Consider the following 20,137-nt stretch of genomic DNA (forward strand, 5'->3'; position numbering starts at 1 on the left):
ATATGACCTTTGGTACCAGTTCTGCCCTCTTATCAGAGGGAGACTTAGAGATAACTAAGTGATGTCCAGGAACACATTCCTGTGTAACCTCATCTAAGTGTTCCTGCTCTGGTAGGTGGATTGGACTAGATGATCTTTTGGGGTCGCTTCCAATCCCTAGCATTCTGTGATTCTGTTTACATGGGAAAGATGCAGACTCTACAAGGATATGGGTTCCCTAGTCTAGTTGCAAGCAGGAACAATAACCCTGGAGTTGCCACCTGTGCTGATCTACCATGCCAGTGCATGGCACACTGTGGTCACCATATCCCCTTGGTTTAGACACTTGGACAGATGAGTCCATCTGAGGTGCTTAGATTCCCTTTAGAGCCAGCAAAGAAAGCTGGCTCCTTGTGAGTCTCCAGCCACCAACATGATTTGGATTTGGACATTTTTACACATCCTGCAGGTGCTGTATTCTCTGTCGAGCTCTCTGTCCTCTGTGGTGGCTTATCAATAAACATCACTAAGCAGAAGAAAGCTTAGATGGACAAAAAAAATAAAGATGGTAAACTCTTTCATACCTGTTGCAGCTGTTCTCTCACTTTTGTTTTTGTGTACTGCAGGGTCTTCATGCTGTTTGGTGTAAAGGATGGAGCCGTCTGGAAAGCAAATGAGTGGCTATGAAGACACAAAGTATGACCTGGCACAGGACAAATAGGAAACCCATGGCCATGCAGTAGGACACAGCTACCCATCTTGGCTGCAGGGCTGGTGGCAATGACAGCCTGGTGTAGGAGGCATAAGGTTGGCAGAAACAGGGAGGAACCACCCATGTGGAATACAGAGACATTGCTTGGGCATGTAAGGATGGAGTTAGGAAAGACAAAACTCATCTGGAGTTGAAACTGCTGAGGAATGTGAAGGCAAACAAGAAGGTCTCCTCCATCAGTACCTCAGTAGCAAAGGGAAGACCAGATGAAAACTGGGCACACTGCTCAAAAGGGAAGGGGACCTACTGACAAAGGACATGGAAAACCAACTCATCAAGATGCTCACTGCTTTCTTTGCCTCACTTTTTATTGTAAAGATCTGCTTTCAGTGCTCTTTGTTTACTGGCAAAGTTTAAAGACATATCAAGAAAAATGACAAAATTAGGGACAGAGATAAATTGCTGTTGTGGCAGCTAAGCATCACAGGGCTGCTCATTCACTTCCCTCCCCTCCTTACCACCAGTGGGATGGAAATAGAGGAAAAGAAGAATTAAAATGAGAAAAACCCTCAAGTGATACAAAGGTAACCACTCACTATGTCCCATGGGCAGACCGATTCCTAGCCACTTCATGAGCAAAAGATGACTAACATCCCTAAAAATCCCCTCTTGCCCATTTCATTGCTGAGCATGATGTTATGTGACACCTCTTTGGTTTGTTTGGATCATCTACCTGGCTGTGTCCCCTCCCAAACTCTTGCACATCCCAAATCTATTCACTGAGGAGGAGCAGAATGAGTAATGGAGAAGGCCTTTGATGCTGTGCAAATGCTGTCTGACAATAGCTGAAACATTAGTGTATTATAGGCACTGTTTTGATCACAAATCTATATCACAGCACCATACAAGCTACTGTGATGAAAATTAACCCCATCGCAGTCAGACCCAGTACAGCTGGATATGCACATGTCCGTGAGACCAGATGGAATGCATCCAATGGTGCTAAGGGAGCTGGCTGATGTTGGTAAGCTACTTCAGCAACAACTGACATAACATCTTAGCAAGTTTGTGTATGATATTGAATTGCGGGAAAGAACTGATTTGCTGAAGGGCATGGCTGCCATTCAGAGGGGTCTCAACAGGCTGGAGAAACAAGCCAACAGGAACCTCGTGAAGTTCAGCAAAGACAAATGCAAAATTCTGCATTTGTGATGGAACAATAATATCCAACAGCATAGGCTGAGAGCAGACCAGTTCTGGAGCATCTTTGCAAAAAAGACCTGTGTGTCCTGGTGGACAGGTTGAACAGGAGTCAGAGATGTGCTCATATGGTGAAAAAGGTCATGCGCACACCAGGATATATAAGCAGGAGTGCATGCAGCAGCATGAGGGAAGTGATTCTTTCCATCTATTCGGTGCTTATGAGATGACATTTGAGTACTGTGTCAAATTTGGGGTTCCTCAGTACAAGAGACATTGACAAATTGAAGGCAGTCCAGCGGAGGCCAACAAGGTAATTGAAGGGCTGCAGGGGATTGTTCACCCTGTAAAAGAGAGCTCTGTGGGGAGAATCTAATTGTTCTTCTTCTACTAAATGGGGAATCGCAGTGAAGGCAATAAGGACAAAGGGGAACCAAGGATCTTAAGTAAAGCATGCAGAAAACATTCTGACAGTGAGAGTGCTAAAACATCAAAACAGGGGCAGAGTGCCAGTGAATCTCTGTCCTTGGAGATTTCCAAAATTAAACTAGACACCCTGAGCTGTCTGCTCTTGCTTCGAAATTAGCCTTACTTGGAGAAAACAGTTGGACCAGAAGCATCCAGAGATCTTTCTAGCCAAACTTGTTCAGTTTCTCTGTGACTGTGTATTAGTTTCTCTGCTTATCCTACACTACTACTGGACAAGCTGGTGGACATGAATCACTATGTGACAAACAAATTATAATGCCCTTGAACCGCTTTTTCCCCACTCCCTCATGGCCAGTTTTTCACATTTCACAAATCCAAACACCCAGTAGGCCCTTCCTCTGGCATAGGAAATATCTGGGACAACAACCAGGCAAATTTTACATAACCACTTGAGGGTTATGGGGAGTTGTAAAGGGGCTGAAGGGACTTATGTACTGAAATTCATTGTCCCACAAGACTTAATTTTTGAGGTATGTACCTCTGGCCTGCCTTTCTGGACGAGAATAACCATTTGCAAATCTGATCCCCTGAATGTTGCTGGAGGAAAGTCAAAGGCTAATGTGGGTAAGTGAAGATGAATATCACAGCAGAAGATCAGTTTCGCCAACATGGTTCAGAGACCCACATTAGACTCCAACCCCATACTATGCCCAGGAATTCAACCCTTTTGAGTCTTCTTAGATGATGTTTGACTCCTACTGCATTATAAGAAAATCCAGGCCAACCTCCTCTTCAGGTTTTGAACAGAAAGGCTCACACTGCCTTTCACAACACAAAGGTTTACTGAGCACAGGTTGTGGTTTTTGACCACACAATGGCTACAATCCAAAGAATGCAGATAGATGCAGTGGCAGGCTGTCAAACCTACAAGCATATTTGTTCCAGCTCTAGAGAGGTGAGTACTAGGTCCTAGAAATAGCATCCTACACCCTCTGCTGGCCTGAGGCACTGCAACTTGGCTTGTGATGAAAGTGTGTCATGCTAAGCTCACCTGAGCTTTGATGATAGGTTTCCCACTGATAAAACGTTGAATCACTTGCCGCTGCAGTGTCTGGAAGTCAAAGTCTGTTGTCTTGATGTTGTCTTCCTCTATCACATACTGGGAGTTGGCCAGCGCTGCAGTGATCAAATCATTCTCAGTTATTGTCAGCACCGAAGATGGTTTCACCTCTTCTGCAGAGATGAACCTGGAAGAGAAGAAGTTAACCATTTGCTGTTAAAGATAGCAGCTTACTTTTAACCTCATCCCACTTTGCAGTCAATGACATATGCAGACACCTCCTGATTTTCTCTACAGGTATAGTTTGAAACGTACCATTGCTTTTCCTTTGTGATCTGTGTAGCTGTCTCCACACATCTGTTCTGGAGCTGTATGAGAAGACTTGTCACAAAATAACTGATAGAAGCTGGAGTTGGAAGGAGTTTTAGGGCAGGAGTGTTGGCATTGATGTCCTTTGGCAGCAGGTCTTGGGGGACACTGACATCTGTAACAAAATGGAGAGTTTATCTTCTGCCTCATGCGATGTTAGGAAGAATCCTCCCAAGGGTGAAACTCAGGCTAGCTTTTGTTAAAATATTTTTGGAGGTTTTTTTATATAAGTTTTTCTGGTTTTGGAAGGGTTTTTAATTTGTTTTCAGCTAAAGGGTCAAACCAAAGCAAGGTCAGCAACTGGCATGTGTTCTAGCCTTCATCAATGGCTTAGGAAAGGGAAGTCAAAATACCTGGTAAGTCAAAATACCTGAGCACAGTGGCTTCATTCTGATATTGCTCCAGACTTTCTGGATGATCCCTATAGCTCGGCAGAAAGTTGAACGCTGGTCCTCTTCAGGAGAAAAGAGGGGAGAAAAACAGCAATGTCAATGCATGGTCTGAAGAGAAAGCAATTGAAAAATATTTATTTTTGTCTCCTTGAAAGATAAAGCTTATGGTGTGCAACTGATGAGTAAACTGTGTTAGGCTGGACCTTGGTTGCCTTCCACAGCTGTGGCTCCAAGCTTACCAGAACTCATTTTTTTCTAGTCCATATTATAACATATTTGGCATTAAGGGGTGCTGAATCCCAGCTCACATGCACCATGCTAATACACCTGCTTAGAGTCTTAAAAGCCTGTCTTGTGTATGTTGCCCATCCATGGCTGAAACAGAAGGAAAAGTCTGTACAAGTTTCTCAGGTCCTGATGGCTATACCTACTGTGAGGGTGGGAGCCAATCTGCCCAAGACCCATTCCAGTGTTTCAGAGATCATTCCAGTGTCTCAGAGATCTCTACCCTCTCCTCCAAACCCTAAAGATGACCATGAAGATGGAGATGAGTACAAGTCACCACTGTGAGCTTGTGTCAGGGCCCTGAGGGCACTAACAGGCCTGATCAGCCTGACCTGGGGACTCCACCCCTTCCTCATGAGCCCAGGAAACACATGTAAACTCAGGCCAGTGCTTGAGTTGTAAGCAGACCTGTCTCCTGCTCTTGTAACTTATTGACTGGGCTTCCTAGACTTATTGCCTTGCCTTGTGTTATGATCACTAAGCTGTTGACAGAACCTGGCTCTGTCACTACCCTGGCCTTGCCCTGATAATGTGGGACTGCTGGTTGCTGCCATGGCTGTTCTGTGGTCACCACTAGCTCCTGGCTCATCTTACCTCATGGATCAGCCTTGTGTTTGCTGTTCCCTCACAGCTTGCAACAGAAGTCACAGTCTAGCTATAACATCAGGGAGGAGCATGTAGGAGTAGTAGAGGCCAGTTTACTGTGATTGGAATAGACCCATGTCATACCTGAAAGTTCAGATCGATCTAAGAACTGTTGTACTGAGTATAATTCCCCTTTATGGTTGTTCTGGAAGAAGTGGATCAGGGCTTTCTGCAGACTGAAAATATCAGGCAGGTATTGGACATGCTGGATGTTTTGGATCTGGAAGGGAAAATTCAGCATGACTTTGCTATCCACACACTTTTCTGAGAAACCAGGATTTTATCTGGCATTATGTGGTATTCAAGAGAAGGGCACTTTACTGAGAAACACAGGAAATTTGCCAACTTGGTGCCCCACTGACACCAAGAATGGTGAATCCATATGCTGCCTGTCTCTGCTTTGAAGGAGGAGGAATGTTTCTATAGCGAACCTTAGACGTGAGCTCCAGAAGAACAGGGTAGCAGTTCCCTTCACCTTCTCTGTGTTCTTGTTGAAGGAGATGCATTAGGGCCTGGATGGACATCTTCTGTTCATATTGCCACATGTCGGACAGGCCAATCAGTCCCAGGTTTGGCTCATCTTCAAAAGGAGCTGTCTCACCATAAGCTATTTGTAGGAGCAGGTTGGAGCCCTGAAGATCTCTCATCCTCTGCTGCTTGACGGAAGTAAGGTTCTTCTCCAAGGCCTGTGTAATTTGAAGGGTTGTTAGGATCTGCTTTTTGTTACAAAAGGGTTTGGGAGGACTTTTACCGTCTTCTCATGAGGGAAGACAGTGATGGCTCTGAAGGAAGGGAAGAAACAATAAAACCTCCTGTTTAAGAACAAAGCTGAGACAAGAATAAAATTGTCCACGAAGAAACCAACAGGGAATTCTCTTGCCATCCAAGGCATAAAGCCATATTTTTCTAAAGTGGTTTTGAATCAGCATATAAAAAGCATCTTAAAAAAGAGGTGATAATACTAGGTGATAAAACTGTTTATCATGTGTGAGAATGTCCCAGCTTATTAGGTATGTCTGGGTATTCACAGAATCATAGGACTCTTTTGGTTGGAAAAGATTATCGAGTTCAGCCATTAATCTAACGTCATCACTAAATCATGTCCCTTAGAACCTCATCTATGTGTTTTTCAAACACCTCTAGGGATGGTGACTCAACCACTTCTTTGGTCAGCCTGTTCCAATGCACAAAACCCTTTCAGTGAAAAGATTTTTCCTAATATCCAACCTAAACCTCCCCTGGTACAATTTAAGGAATTTTCCTCTTGTCCTATCTCTCGCTACCTGGGAAGAAAGACAGACCCCCCCTGCTACTACAACCTCCTTTCCGGTAGCTGTAGGGAGCGAAAAGGTTTCCCCACAGCCTCCTTTTCTCCAGGCTAAACAGTCCCAGATCCCTCAGTTGCTTCTCATCAGACTTGTGCTCCAGACCTCTCACCAGCTTCGTTGCCCTTCTCTGAACTCTCTCCAGCACCTCAATGTTTTTCCTGTGCTGAGGGGCCCAAAACTGAACACAGGATTCAAGGTGCAGCCTCACTAGTGCTGAGTACAGGGGGACAATCACTGCCCTGGTCCTGCTGGCCACACTATTCCTGATACAAGCCAGGATGCTCTTGGCCTTTTTGGCCTTCTTGGGCACACTGCTGGCTCATGTTCAGCCGGCTGTCGACCAACAGCCCCAGGTCCTTTTCCACCAGGCACTTTCCAGCCACTCTTCCCCGAGCCTGTAGCGCTGCCTGGGGTTGTTGTGACTCAAGTGCAGGACCCAGCTCTTGGCCTTGTTAAACCTCATACAACAGGCCTCAGCCCACTGATCCAGCCGGTCCAGATCCCTCTGTATGGCCTTCCTACCCTCCAGAAGATCAGCACTCCCACCCAAGTTGATGTTGTCTGCAAACTTACTGAGGGTGCCCTGGATCCTCTTGCCTAGATCACTGCTAAAGATACTAAAGAGAAGCCCATATGTGCTCTGAACCTAATCCCTAGTAAAGTGGTAGTCTGTATATGGGATACCCGAAACACCAGTGACCAGTCCCTTGCATACCTGGAAGAATGGCTGAGCCAGGGTTTTAAAGCAGGTTTCCCACTGCCTTCGATCTTCTTGCCTAGGCAAACTGTTCAAGTCCATGTTTTGTCCTGTAGGAAATGCAATGCAAAATTAGGACCCTCTCCCAGTAGACAATGGCATCAGTGCAGTACAGCTGCAGTCCTGGGATGAGAGCCACCTGTTTCACTGGCTATGTGAAAACCAACCTGATGCAAACCTGCTCATACCCTCCCTGTGTGTGGAATGTACTTTTACCTGTTGTAGCATTGCTCAAATGCTGGAGAAATAGATGGACAGTCACTGTGGCATCCTCTTTGTTTCTGCTAAGTGCCTCTGCCAGTAATTCAATATCTTTTTTAAGGTGATCCCAGAAGAATTTTGCCACATCCTTTGGCTTCTCTGTCATCAGACTCAGAATTGCCTGGAAGACAGGGTAATTTCTTAATTTGGCTCTCAAGAAAGCTTCCTCCCAGAGTAGGGCAGTAGCTATTCATCATGTGGAAGCTGCAATTTAAGTGAGGTGGACAGACAGGCAGGAGGTAGGGAGAGGAAAGAAGCAGGGGCTGTCTCACCTTTTTATCTGTATAGGTCCCCAGTAGCATGGACGAATGCAGCAGAGCTCTTGCAAGACAGACAGAGGCAGGTGACAGGTTCCTCTCCAACTCAATTACCCGTATTGAAGGGCTCCCAAGGATATATCCTTTTCCTGTTTTATCTTCTGTGCTGTGATAAAGATATATAATTCAGTTTACACTTTCAATGATTGGGCTCATCTCATGTAAGTTGACATGGACAGAGTCTCAACCATCCCTGGGTCAGAAAATGTATGAACTCGGGGTGAGATGAGACACCTGGAAGGGAATAAATGCACTTTCTAGCTGTTTCATGCCATTCAGGCTTTCTCTCCTCTCTGTTCCCTCTAGTAGGTATTTGCAACATATCCTCCTGTGATTGGACCCTGGATAACCAAGACCTTGCTTTGCACAGGTACAGTGTTTCCCCTGTGCCCAGAGAATGGAAAGAGGTTGTGGCAGAATGCAATCCCCCCCTTACTCCCCCTCTCTGCCCCTCTCTCCCCCTCCGTCCTTCAGCATGGAGGAGTGGGCACATCTCCTTTCTTTCTCTGCTACTTGAGGCTAACAGCTTCTTTTGTTTGGCCCCAGAGCACCCTGGCCAGGGCCATTAGCAGAGCCGCTGGGCGCCCATGCCCAGGGTGGGGGATGTTTTTGGGAGGCTTCGGGGGCACCCACAGCCAGTGTGGGGGGTTTGGAGGAGCTTTAACAATGCCTACAGTCAGGTCTGATCAAATTACAAAAATGGGATTCTCGTCGAAACTCCGCCCATTGTCGCGGAGTTTCTCGGAGCACGAGCTTTGCCACTGCCGCCGGGAGCCACGGCCCCTCCCAGCTCCCCAGGATGGAGACTCCGCTTGCCTCGCCGCCACGGCTGTGAGTAAAACTTCTCGCAGAATATTTATATTTTCCGTGCACATATGCACATATAACTCTCCGTGCTCCATATAAGCATGTGTAAAATTAATCCTCACAGAATTGCAGGTGTATTTTCCTTCCGTGCACATATGCACGTGTAACTTTCCGTGCACATCTGCACGCGTACTTTAAATTTACCGTTGCACAATCGTGAGTGTACTTTCCTCCCGTGCTTCCACGTAAGCACGTGTAATATTCTGTGCACATTTGCACGTGTAAGTAAATTAACCCTCGCAGGATTGCGAGTGCATTATAAATTTACCCTCGCGGAATCGCGAGTGTACACTTTCCGTACTCGCTACGAGTACGTGTATCTCTTTAAAAATAATCCTGCTCCGGGTTTGGGCAAGTGTGTTCTTCTCCGGGACTCAGGGGTGACTCTGGCATTGTTTTGAGTGAAGCCACGTGCATGCACTCTGTGGACCGCCTGTTGTAGTGGTTGCTGCCCCTAAATAATTTTCCTCAACTGATATCCGAACCTTTATTTAAGTCACTTTTGGAGTGCTAAAACCCTGTTTCTCACCGGTTTAATAAAAGTTGTTTTGGACCCTGTTGTCCCTTAAATTAACCTCAGGGTGCCTCCGTGACAGAGGTTCAAGTGGCCGTATCCCTGTTAATCTCTCTTGACCTGTAGGGCAGGGAGCATCAACTTACATTTTCTTCTTCTCAAAATCACTCAAAGGATTGTGATGAGTTCCCCCAACTTTAGCACCACATGGGCATTGTTTAACTACCCAGGGACGTCCGCACTGTAGGTAAAGAAATGACAGCAGTGTAAGACATAGGGCAGAAAACCTAAAACAGCAGACAGAAGACACTCAGCATCACAAATAAACAAGGCACTTACATCTGTGATGACCCAGTATGATCCACACTTACAAGCTGTGTATGAAAGGGAATTAGATTAATCAGTTAGTTGTCTCGCAGTTACAAAATCCCCCATGATGTAAATGCAGCGAGAAACTAACTGGGGGAGGCAACAGCCTAGGACCTGTCCAAGTAAGACCTTCTTCCCATCTACTGGGATCTGGTCTCACAAACTGATTCTCCCAGAATTTGCCTTAAACGGACTTGGAGTTGCTGCATCTGAAAGGAGATTGGTAAAGTTCCCAACAGAAGCACAGAGGTATCTTTGAAGAAAGCCACCCTTCCCTCCATCCACCAGTTCCTCCTTCCATCCATCCCCTGGCCAGGCTATCTCAGGGCACTTTTCTAGCAAGATTCCTATGTCTGCCGTCCATATAGGAACAGCTGGGCTGGGATGAAGTAAAATTTCCTTGTACTTACTCCAGAGAGTATCATTTTCACCAATTTTCCAGTTCTTCTGATCAAAAAGCAGGTCTTCAGGCATGGTGGGAAGGTATGAACACTTAGAAAGAAAACAGGTGTAAAGAAGGATTGGAGGAATCATGTAACCATTTTACTAGTTTGCTTCTCATCTACTGGAGAAGTAACAGTGCTGAAGATAAACACATTATGTTCAAATGGGTACATGAGAAAGCTTGACTAAAACTAAGGGATGCAGCTTTGTACCATCTGGGAATACATTGGGCATGGCTGGCCTTAACAAGAACAGTGAGGCCCAGGTTTGCATCTTCATCACTTCTTCAATATCTGCCTACCAAATTGAGGATTAGGAGGGAAGCAGCAGGATCTGAACACTGTTATTGTCTTCACAGCCAAGACATGGGCAATGCACATCTCATTTTCTTTCTGCACTCCTCAAACAACAGGAATAATTTATGTATCTTTAGATGCACAGAGGTGCCTGGTTTAGTAGAAAGTTTATCTCTACCTGACAACTGGCTTATCTGGGGTCAGAATGAAGAAATCTGGGCTACAATTTGATCACATAAGCTCAGTCAACAACTAATATTTGGCAGCCCCCTGGGCTCCCTTAGACTCACTGGAGAAATATCGATATCTCCATCAGGCTATGTCCCCCACTTTCAATACAGATAGTGACTGATAGTGTCAGTTTGTTCTCAGTGGACTGTCCAGAAGAGAGAAGAAGGACTAGAAAGCTCCATATGGTGTTTACAACAAGCCAAAAAGCAGCAAACTGACCCAAACCAAATCTGTCTGTAAGCTAACAGAGCTTGTTGTGTAAAAGCAGATCCCACCCCTGACAGTGTTATCATGAAGGGAAGTTTCTCTATTCATACATCTTGACTTACCTCTACCAGATGAGGCTTAAAGCAGATATTTCTGAGAAGCTGAGTGAGGGGACTTTGGGACATGGCCAGAGTAAATGCAGTGTGAAATACCACCTCCATCAAGACCTTGTTTTTATGTGTGCACAAAGCATCCACAATCTTCTTCATTTTGTTTTCCAGAGGGTCTTCTGGGAGCAATGGTGTTTGGAGGATATTTTCCATTTGTTCTATGACAGGCTAGAAAAGAAATTGAACAAACCAGATAGAATCTAAAGAGACCCATAAGGCACCTAACATGTCTGCTGGTAGGCTTCAAAAGTGGTGCTTTACATGAATGTGATGATCCTTTTGTCTCCAACTCAGGAGGAAATTCCTACAACTTTCTACAACCATCCCACTGAAATCTTCTGTAGGGGACACAATGGATACTCACCACCAGTCTCTGGACTTCCTGAGGATCTTTGGCTTTTATTTGATTTTCTGCTCTGTCCATCACCGAAAACATCAGTGTTATATTTGACCAGGCATCCATAGGCTGTGAAACACAGATGTAAGTTTCGTTATCATAATGAAGATAACACCAGCGTGCAGAAGGCTCTCTCAAGCCCACTGAAGCATTCAGATGGACCCCTTGCAAATTATCATGTCATTTTTGTGTTATTAATATTACAGGCTGTTTTTATATCTTTTAAAATTTGCATTTGTATCATGAGGGCAAGGTTGGGGTTCTGTAGAGGTATGGAGTCTGAAATCTCTTCTGCTTGAATTTTACTGTACAATTATTTCATTTCTGCAGTCTTCCAAATACCTGAATAGGTCCCTCCAGGGCAACAGTCGTGTGCTAAGCAGATATGAAGGAGGAATGAACTGTTCTCTAGAGGAGCTTATATCTCTCCCTAGAACAGAAGAAAGCCCCCAGGAAGCAATTTTTCATTACTTAAGCTGGGTGATTCCTATCCCACTGACTATATAGACTATATAAGATGTATTTCACCAGGCAGGGCTCAAGTTAGCCAGCCATACACCCTCAGAGCTGACTGCAAAAAAAAGCTTGTGTGCATCTGTATGCTTGGGTGGCACAACTTCAGTGACCTGCAGGTAGGCTTTTGGAAGATATTCACCTGTGAAATTTCAACCCCTCTGGGTAAAATCCATTCTTCTGCTTGAAGGATCTTCTGCAGTGAGATGAACCCATAGTTGTTATAGAGATTTCTGATGAGGAATGTTTGAGGCCATGGTGTCTGTGCATTTGCCACCAGCTGCTTCATTGCATTCACCAAGTCTTGCTCTTCTTGCTTGTTCCCACGAGGAGATGGTATGTTTGGATCTGCAGCTAACAGTGGGATTTCTCATTAGGCTTACTCCCATGCAGTCAGATATCATAGATCTTTTTTACAAGCATAACACCTGCTTAGCTTACAACACTTTTTCCCCAAGGATAGAAATATGGCCTGCAACAATACTATCTTGGGCTTCTTAATACCTACAGCATGCAGGGAAGTTGAATGCTAGGCAGTGAATACAGGGACTGAGTGGCCCAATGTTTTCCCATTTTCGGCCCTTATATGGTCTTGGTTGGTTAATCTTCTCTAGCATCTATCTTAGGTCAGAGAGTAAGGCTCTCAAAGGCTGTCCAGAAGGCAGAGAGTAATCTCATTACTCCATTTTAGGTAGCTGAGAGAAAAGGGAATCCTCTGGGCTACTTTACATCTTGCTCTTATGAAGTGCCTCCTGTATCTTTGTTGACTGTAAGGGTGGAGGTAAGATTGTGTTAGTCTCTTTACTCAGACTTTACCTTGGCACACTTCAAAGCTGACAAAGATATAAGAAAGTGAGTGAACAGAGTTTAAGGTGCAATACATCCTCTTCTAAACCAAGAGACTCGCATGTGTTTAGCATGAACTCCACTGACTCTGCCTGTCATTCTCAACAGACTGACAGGAGAACAGAGTCTCAGCACATGCGCCTACCTGTAGACACCTAAATGATTATTGTGATACACTGCTGCAAACCACCCCTTAAGGCTGGAGAACTGTTTATTTGGGGGAAATGTCATTATTCAAATAAGTTGTTTTTAACTCTGAACAAAAATTAGATGTTTCATACGGATAAAACAATCCAGAAAAATGAAAATGTTTTCACAGCAAGTTCTAGGTAATATAGACATTTTGGTTGCAACATACACATCTTTGGATGCAACCTGTTTATATACAAAGTTTAGCAACTTCAACTCCATTCAATTTCAATATTGCAAAAAAAAAATAGTTTTATAGTATTAGAACAAGAGGGTTAAAAATTATCTAGATTTAAAAGAAATAAATTAGCCCTTCTGATCCTGAATCACCTGTTGAAAATTTGTCCATTAATCCTTTTAAATTTAGAGAAAACTTTGTGGTTTTTTAACTCTCTCTTTTTTTTTCTTTTTTCTTTTTTTTTTTTTTTTTTTTTACCCTCATAAGAAACCTCTTATACTGGTAAATATTTGGCTTGTTTTAAACCTGCTTATAAGAAAACACAAATCCCATGCTCTCTGCTGCTAGCAGAAGGACTCACCACAGAGCACCTGTCTGCCAAGTACAGTGGCCACATGGCTGATGGAGAACCGGAGACGGGCTATGAACTGGAGGGTGTCAATTTTTGAGACCTTGCATGAGCAGAAAGCAGAAAGGTCTGCAGCAGAGAGGCAGCTTTCAGTGAGCTGGCTGACATCGTCTTGGGAAGAAGGATACATGAAATCCTGTTCAACAGAAAGAGAGAAAGAGGGAAAGTTGAGTCCAAAGCTGCCATAGGGTCTGGGTAGTACCTAGGCCTTTTCATGAGGTGCAGAGCTTCTTTTGCTGTCATGTTGTACCCTGCAAATCTCAAGTTCCCAGCAATGACCCACTTTGCAGATGGACTATTTTTTGTCATCTTTGAGGGTAGCCCCAACCTGACAGGAGAGGATGGCCTCCCTTCTTGATTCACTTGGTGGAGAATCACATATTGAACAGATGTTTGTGCATTTCTGTAGTGTACCAGTTCAGAGTGGAGCAGAGGTCAGGGACAGTTCTGCTCAGGGTAACAGCTGTGCTCAAGGGAAGCTCTCATGGTTTACAAATCAGGCCAGTGGCACTCCTGAAGTTCAGGAGCCCCAGGTCTGAAATTCATACTGTACATTGTACCTTATGAACTCAGGCCTGGTTTCTTTCAGATAATGTTTAGGGACATTACTAAGAGAGGTCAGCAGCCTGTTCCAGACAGCCTTAGGAGCCAGTGGGGGGAAAGAGAGAGGAAGAGTGTGATCTGCAAAGGGCAGGACAGGAAATGATAGTTAGTTTGAGTATGGATTCCAGAAATATCTTCAAAGATATTTGATCTTACCTCCAGACAACGCACCACCATGAAGTAGAAATGGTTCCAGTTCCTTTTGTTGAAGGTTATCTTTTCCTCCATCTCAGAAAGGTATTTTTCCAGGTGCACCTTTATGTTGTTGAACCTGTGACAAAAAAAAGAAGACATAGGATGTGAGCATCCAGGTAGCCCATATGGCTCAGTGATCAGGCTGGGAGCTAGCTCATGCTAACCCATGTCGCAGGAGCAGCTTCAAGAGGGAGGACTTGATTGTTGTACTGGTGTCCATGCACTCTTCAAAGGGTGACAGCTCACTTTTTGACTTGCACACTAAAAATGAAGGATGACATTCATTATTTTTCTTCAGTACAAGATCAGGTCAGGGTCCCAGTGAAGACAGGCCCTTACCCCTTTTAACTGCCTGCTGCTCAGGGTGGGATGGCTTGCAGGCCACAAACTGGATCAGTTGAGCGATGACTTCTGGGGATGGTGTGCTTCTGTCTCCCAAAACAGTGGTGGTGACAAACTCCACAAAGAAGGAGTTACATTTCCTTCTGAATTTGTTGTGACATGCAACAGCTTCCCTACAGGGAGGAAAGAAATAAAAATCTGCCATCAAAATACAAAAAAAACCAGAAAAAACCTATTTTTCTGCTTCTCTGAATGTGACCAGGAGACCAGGTACACGTAGACTGTGGAGAAGAAATACACTTTTAAACTAAACAGGGTAATTAACTCCCAGAAAACCCACTATAGCATTTTTTCTTGAATACTGAGGACAAACTTTCTTCTTCCCTTGTACCCTCCTTCTCTGTTATCTCCACTGAAGATAGCTAGAGAACAAAGGAAAATGGATTCTCATATAGTATATATTCCTGGATAGACAGCCTGTAGAGATGGAGATAAAGGGGCTGGAACTGACTCCAAATCACTTTGTGTGAATTCTTTCACCAACAATGGTTTGCTACATGTGGTAAATATGGACATTTCCATGAAGCTCATGTGTTAACGCCATTTGTGTAGCCTCTGTTCTGATAACTATTCCAGCATTTTATACAAAATGATAGAGACTGGATCAAAAAAACCTAATTGTTTTACTAGTTACAAGATACCTTGTGACTGCTCTAGCTGTGGGTGTGTAATCCTCTGGGAAGGCTTCCTTGCAGATCTTACACTGTTTGCTTCTCCACTCATGGATGCACTGTGAGCAGAAAATGTGGCCACAGGGCAGCTCTGCTGGGTCAGTGATCTCCAGTAGACAGCTCTTGCAGTCCTTCACACCTTTCCTGAAAGATGTCACCAAAGGAAAACACAACTCAGGGTTGATTTTACACTGGGGCAAAGAATTCTCAGGGCCAGCATTTGCCATGTCCATTGACACTGAATGGCCATTTTTAACTAGCCTTACTGGTGCACAGAGAATAAGGGCAACATCTGCTAGTTTAGTAAGGGGGTGGCTCCACTGGGAATCATCCCACCTAAGGGATGTGGCCTGTCATGCTAAGAGTGGCTGGGTGAGGGGGATGGGCTGTATTCACAATCTCACTAGACCTGTGAGTTCCTACATCAATTACACCACTTTCAGTTCCAGGGTTGTCTCTGTCAACAGCCAAGCACAATGCCACATGGGAAAGGTTTTGCTCCAAGGCCTTCTGAGGTTGAGCATTACATGCCCTGGCACTAGAAGTCTCCAGGAGGAATCCTTTGGCCTGAGGAGACTCATCCCCATTGATTAGTATAGATCTTACCCCATCCCTTACAAAAAATTTTGATGTAAAATGTCCCCCAGAACAGCTTTTCTTTTCTCCTTTCCTTTCCTTTCCTTTCCTTTCCTTTCCTTTCCTTTCCTTTCCTTTCCTTTCCTTTCCTTTCCTTTCCTTTCCTTTCCTTTCCTTTCCTTTCCTTTCCTTTCCTTTCCTTTCCTTTCCTTCCTTTTTCTTGGCCTGGACTTACACAAGGTACACGGTGTCAGCATTTTGGTTGCAAATCTTGAGCACTTTTGTCACCAACTCAAAAGTTTCTGCTGGCTCAAAATTTTGTGTTTTGGTCAGGCGCTGTAGAAAAAAAAAAGAAAAGATGGTGAAAGCTCAATGGAAATACCTTTTTGGCCTATGAATGAAGAACAATACGGGATATCTGCACCACAAAATTGCGTAATAAAACAGCAAAATCAAACAGACCCACCAAGTGTATTTCCTCATGTAATGTCAGGGATAATTGGCCTGAAATAGTTCTTAAGCTTTCCAGGAAACCTTCCTTTAAATAAAATTCTGATTTTGGGGGTCTTTCAGGATGATTCTAAAATCTCAGTGTTTTTTGCACTGGATGGTGTTTCCATCCTCTTCTCACCCTCTTCCCATTTCTGTGTCCCCCCTCAAACTGCGATCAGGGGAATCCCTGAAAGGTAAGGTTCCTTCCAAACTTTGCTGGTCTTCAAGGCTATAAATTGTCCAGATGAGCACTGCAGTGAGCACATACTTTCCAGACAAAAATGAACTGCTTCACAAGAAGTCTCAGAAGCTTCTCATCTATTTGTGTCTCATTATGCAGCAGATGGTCAAAGAACATGTAGACAATGTTGGTGCAGGTCCACTGGTGTCTGGAAAACACACACACATGCATGTTGAACAAAACTTCACGACTGGCCAGAGTCAGCCACAGGTGACCTACTCTACTGTTGGCAATGATGCAATTTAAAGTTGGAGGCTGCCCTACAGACCTCTGAGGTCCTTTCCAGCCAAGTTTTCTATAACAGGTCTCAGGTATTGTGAGATGATTTCAGGACACAAGACCTCCTGGGCTAGTTTTAGATGACTAGACTAAACAAGGAGAGGAAAATAGGGCATGTTCCTGTCTACTTCATTTGTTGGAGTATCACCATACCAAATTGTGTTATCGAATCATTACTGGGTTTTGTCTATGGAGGTACATACTCTATTAAAGCAAGTATCCTGGGCATGATCAAGCATGCAGTCAGGTGTTCAGGAAAACAGGTCTTATTGAAGGGTGGGTGACAGTGATCAAAATGTGTAGTTCTTAACAAAGCGTTTTGAAGTGATTTTGCCAATTGGACTTACAACACAGTCTTCAGGAGTTCCCTTTTCTTCTGGTAAAGATGTATTTGGTAATTGTCCATACTGATCCTCTCCATCCAGGGCTTAACGGACTTGACCCTTCTAAGCCATTCTGTACAGGCCTCGAATGACGTAAGGTTGCCTGTGGGCTGCACATTCTTCAGGAGAATGTTCAAGGTGTCAAGAGTGACAAACTGAAATTGTATTTAAAAAGAGAAAAGAAAAAAAAATAGCTTTTATAGCTGACCCAGACCCGTTGCATCTTGGTGGAAAAAAAATCTTTGGAGGCTGTGATGGGGAATTATCTTAAAACCTTAGCTTGATGCACACAGCAACAAACACCATAATAGGAATTTATTAGGTAGGGAAGTGTGAAAAATATAGAAACCATAATTGTACCATAGTGTAACTCTGTGTTGTGTCTTAAATACTATTTGAATACCTGAACCAGAGCACTGATTTCCCACCACAGAGAAACTTTTGTCTCTAAGCTTCTAAGCTTGTTGCCTTCAGTCCCGTTGATGTTTAGGAGAGAGAACTGGGTATCTCCAAAGAACAGTTTTTCCGTTTCACAGGGAGATGTTTAAGATTGTTGAATGAATTGTTCTTTGGAAAGACTTAGATATTTAGGTAGGATCTAGTTGCCCTATTGCAGATCTGTGCCATCAGCTGAAATGCCTTTGGATGTCTGAGATATCTATATGGAGCTGACAGGTAGGGCATAGGACCTACAGGAGACTCATGCCTTACCGCAGCAGTAGCTAGAGGCCAAAACAGCATTTGAAATGTCAGTAAATGCCTACTTCTGGGCAACTGACCTATACTTCTCCCTTCAGTCATGAGTCACTCTTTGCTGTTTCTGTTGCCTATGTTTTCACTAGCAGTCACAGGAGATCAGACAACCATTGCAAATGTAGACACAATCCTGTAGACAAGTAAGCTACAGTGTCTGAATCCAGACTTGGACCCCACCCCAGAAGTTAAATCCTATGACCATCACCTGTAAGGTCTGGGTATCTAAGAAGACATGACTGTCATACTGAGAATAACACATGCAAAAGGATGTGTAATATTTTTCTACACAATACAGATTAAATTATAGAAGTTTTGAAGACCAAAAGTATAAACGGACCAAAAAGTATAAATGGAATTAAAAAGTGGCTAGAGGAAGATGAAGGACAGGTCCTTTGGTGGGGAATGAGCTGGATGTGACCAGAAACTCCCTAAGACTTACTGGAAGCTGGAAAATACTTCCAAGGAAAGATCTCCTGAAGTCTTGACTGTTTTCTTACACACTTTCACTGACTATTTGCTAATGACCATGTTAGAAACAGGCTGTGCCACTTTGCTCTGTGAAACACCAGTTGTTCTCTTTTGCTCACCATTTCTGTCGGGTCCTTCTCATACATTTTTTGCAGCTCGCTCGTTACAGTCTCATTGCTTTTTACCAAGTCAACAAAGAATTGATACTCTTCTCGTAGGTAGAAGTATTCCATATGAAGCCAAATGGGTGAAAAGCTTATCTCCTCCTGACCCACAGAGGACCAGAGCTGTTTCGCGTTGACTAGGAGGGCTTTTGACAGAATCTGCAGATAAAATAAAAGATGTTATTTCTGTTAAAAAAAAAAAAAAACAAAAAAACCAAAAACAGCAAGGAACTGAGGATGATACTCAGCATTTCTGAAGCAGTCCAGGCAAACTCTCCATTAAAAAACACCCAACTTTTGTTAAGGTGGAATTAAGACTGATCACCAATAGTTGTTGGGAAGTGTGCAGAACATGATAAGCTACTCTTTTTTCCCCCAGTTCTTGGAGCCATAGATATCTGTAGGCCTGTGAGTCAAGCCAGTGCCATTTAAATCTTGTATTCCACCAAACCCCATTTACCTCATAGACAGAAAGATCTTGCCCAGGAAAAGTCATCCTTAGAAAATCATTGGTGTAATACTGCATCACCTCTGGATTACTGCCATCTGGCATCAACACATTCCTGATCAGCTCTTGGAACAATCTGGCTGGTTCCTTCATAGGCACTTTTGGACAACCTAGAGGAAAGGACAGAGATGTCAAGTAACCAGAAAATAGAAGCTATCAGGAAAACAGAAGAGCACAACAGATGTTCTAGGTCATTATGGTTGTGTGGGGAACAGAACTGATACAGTTGCTCCTACCACAACCTTTGACTATTGTGGTTCACTTTGGAGATCAGCTTCCCTGGGTTAAAGAACAATACCTGCTTGCAAAATCTGATGTTACCTTTCGTATTATAGACTCTCTCCCAAAGTTCCTCCAGGTAGGCCTTCAAAACCCAACTGAATGGGAACTGGCAAAACACAGATGTGTTGGGATCTTCTGTCATTGACAACACGGAAATCTTAGCATCTTGTTTCCTTAAACAGCACAGAATGAAACAATCACATCATATGCTCTATATGTACTGAACTGAAGCATCACAGAGAAATTTCTGACTGCCACTGGTATATGTTCTGCTTAAAAGGTTAAAAAGCACAGAAAGATATTTTGTAAAAAACTCAGCAACTCTGCAACAGTGAAAAAGTTCCTGTGACTGGGATTTGAAGGCTAAAAAGGATTCCAGCAGGGGAAAGGCAGCTGAGTCAGACATCACCCGTCTTGTCTCTGAACACAGCTGCTGTTCAGAGTAAGCTGACTGATCAATTAAAATGTGATAGCTAGACACTAAACACATTTTGTTATAAGGAGGGGATTCATCTACTCTGACCTTAGGGAACTCATATTCAAGTTTCTAAATTCTGGACTTATTGTTTCTGACTTTAATGTGTTAATCACTATTGCAAAGAAGCAGAGTTCCTTGCTAATGTTCCTGAGTTGCTGAAGGTATAAGAGAACAAGAAGGTTCTGATTCCAATATCATGACACAAAGGACTTATCGTGGGTAATTATGAGCTGTGTGAGCTTATCTTAACTTCAGACTTGTTTTTTTACCATTTT

At 43.7% G+C, this 20,137-nt stretch overlaps 1 protein-coding gene across 1 annotated transcript in view; it reads right to left on the reverse strand.

The window, feature by feature from the left end:
* Positions 1–20,137, reverse strand: part of LOC308037041 (E3 ubiquitin-protein ligase rnf213-alpha-like) — a gene marked incomplete at both ends in the record, with an annotated part of 61,766 nt that overhangs the window by 2,687 nt on the left and 38,942 nt on the right. Inside the window, 24 exons of the mRNA XM_080338485.1 lie at positions 564–641; positions 3,372–3,567; positions 3,696–3,776; positions 4,381–4,396; positions 5,156–5,291; positions 5,503–5,757; positions 7,115–7,206; positions 7,373–7,538; positions 7,690–7,840; positions 9,262–9,356; positions 10,785–11,000; positions 11,197–11,298; positions 11,885–12,096; positions 13,317–13,500; positions 14,124–14,238; positions 14,327–14,423; positions 14,502–14,677; positions 15,206–15,379; positions 16,047–16,147; positions 16,572–16,692; positions 17,171–17,361; positions 18,550–18,753; positions 19,055–19,212; positions 19,424–19,557. Coding sequence (XP_080194611.1) covers positions 564–641; positions 3,372–3,567; positions 3,696–3,776; positions 4,381–4,396; positions 5,156–5,291; positions 5,503–5,757; positions 7,115–7,206; positions 7,373–7,538; positions 7,690–7,840; positions 9,262–9,356; positions 10,785–11,000; positions 11,197–11,298; positions 11,885–12,096; positions 13,317–13,500; positions 14,124–14,238; positions 14,327–14,423; positions 14,502–14,677; positions 15,206–15,379; positions 16,047–16,147; positions 16,572–16,692; positions 17,171–17,361; positions 18,550–18,753; positions 19,055–19,212; positions 19,424–19,557 — 3,451 coding nt within the window. The remainder of the gene's footprint in view (positions 1–563; positions 642–3,371; positions 3,568–3,695; positions 3,777–4,380; positions 4,397–5,155; positions 5,292–5,502; positions 5,758–7,114; positions 7,207–7,372; positions 7,539–7,689; positions 7,841–9,261; positions 9,357–10,784; positions 11,001–11,196; positions 11,299–11,884; positions 12,097–13,316; positions 13,501–14,123; positions 14,239–14,326; positions 14,424–14,501; positions 14,678–15,205; positions 15,380–16,046; positions 16,148–16,571; positions 16,693–17,170; positions 17,362–18,549; positions 18,754–19,054; positions 19,213–19,423; positions 19,558–20,137) is intronic.

Source organism: Nesoenas mayeri (assembly GCF_963082525.1).
Source record: "Nesoenas mayeri genome assembly, chromosome: 1".
Lineage (NCBI taxonomy): Eukaryota > Metazoa > Chordata > Aves > Columbiformes > Columbidae > Nesoenas > Nesoenas mayeri.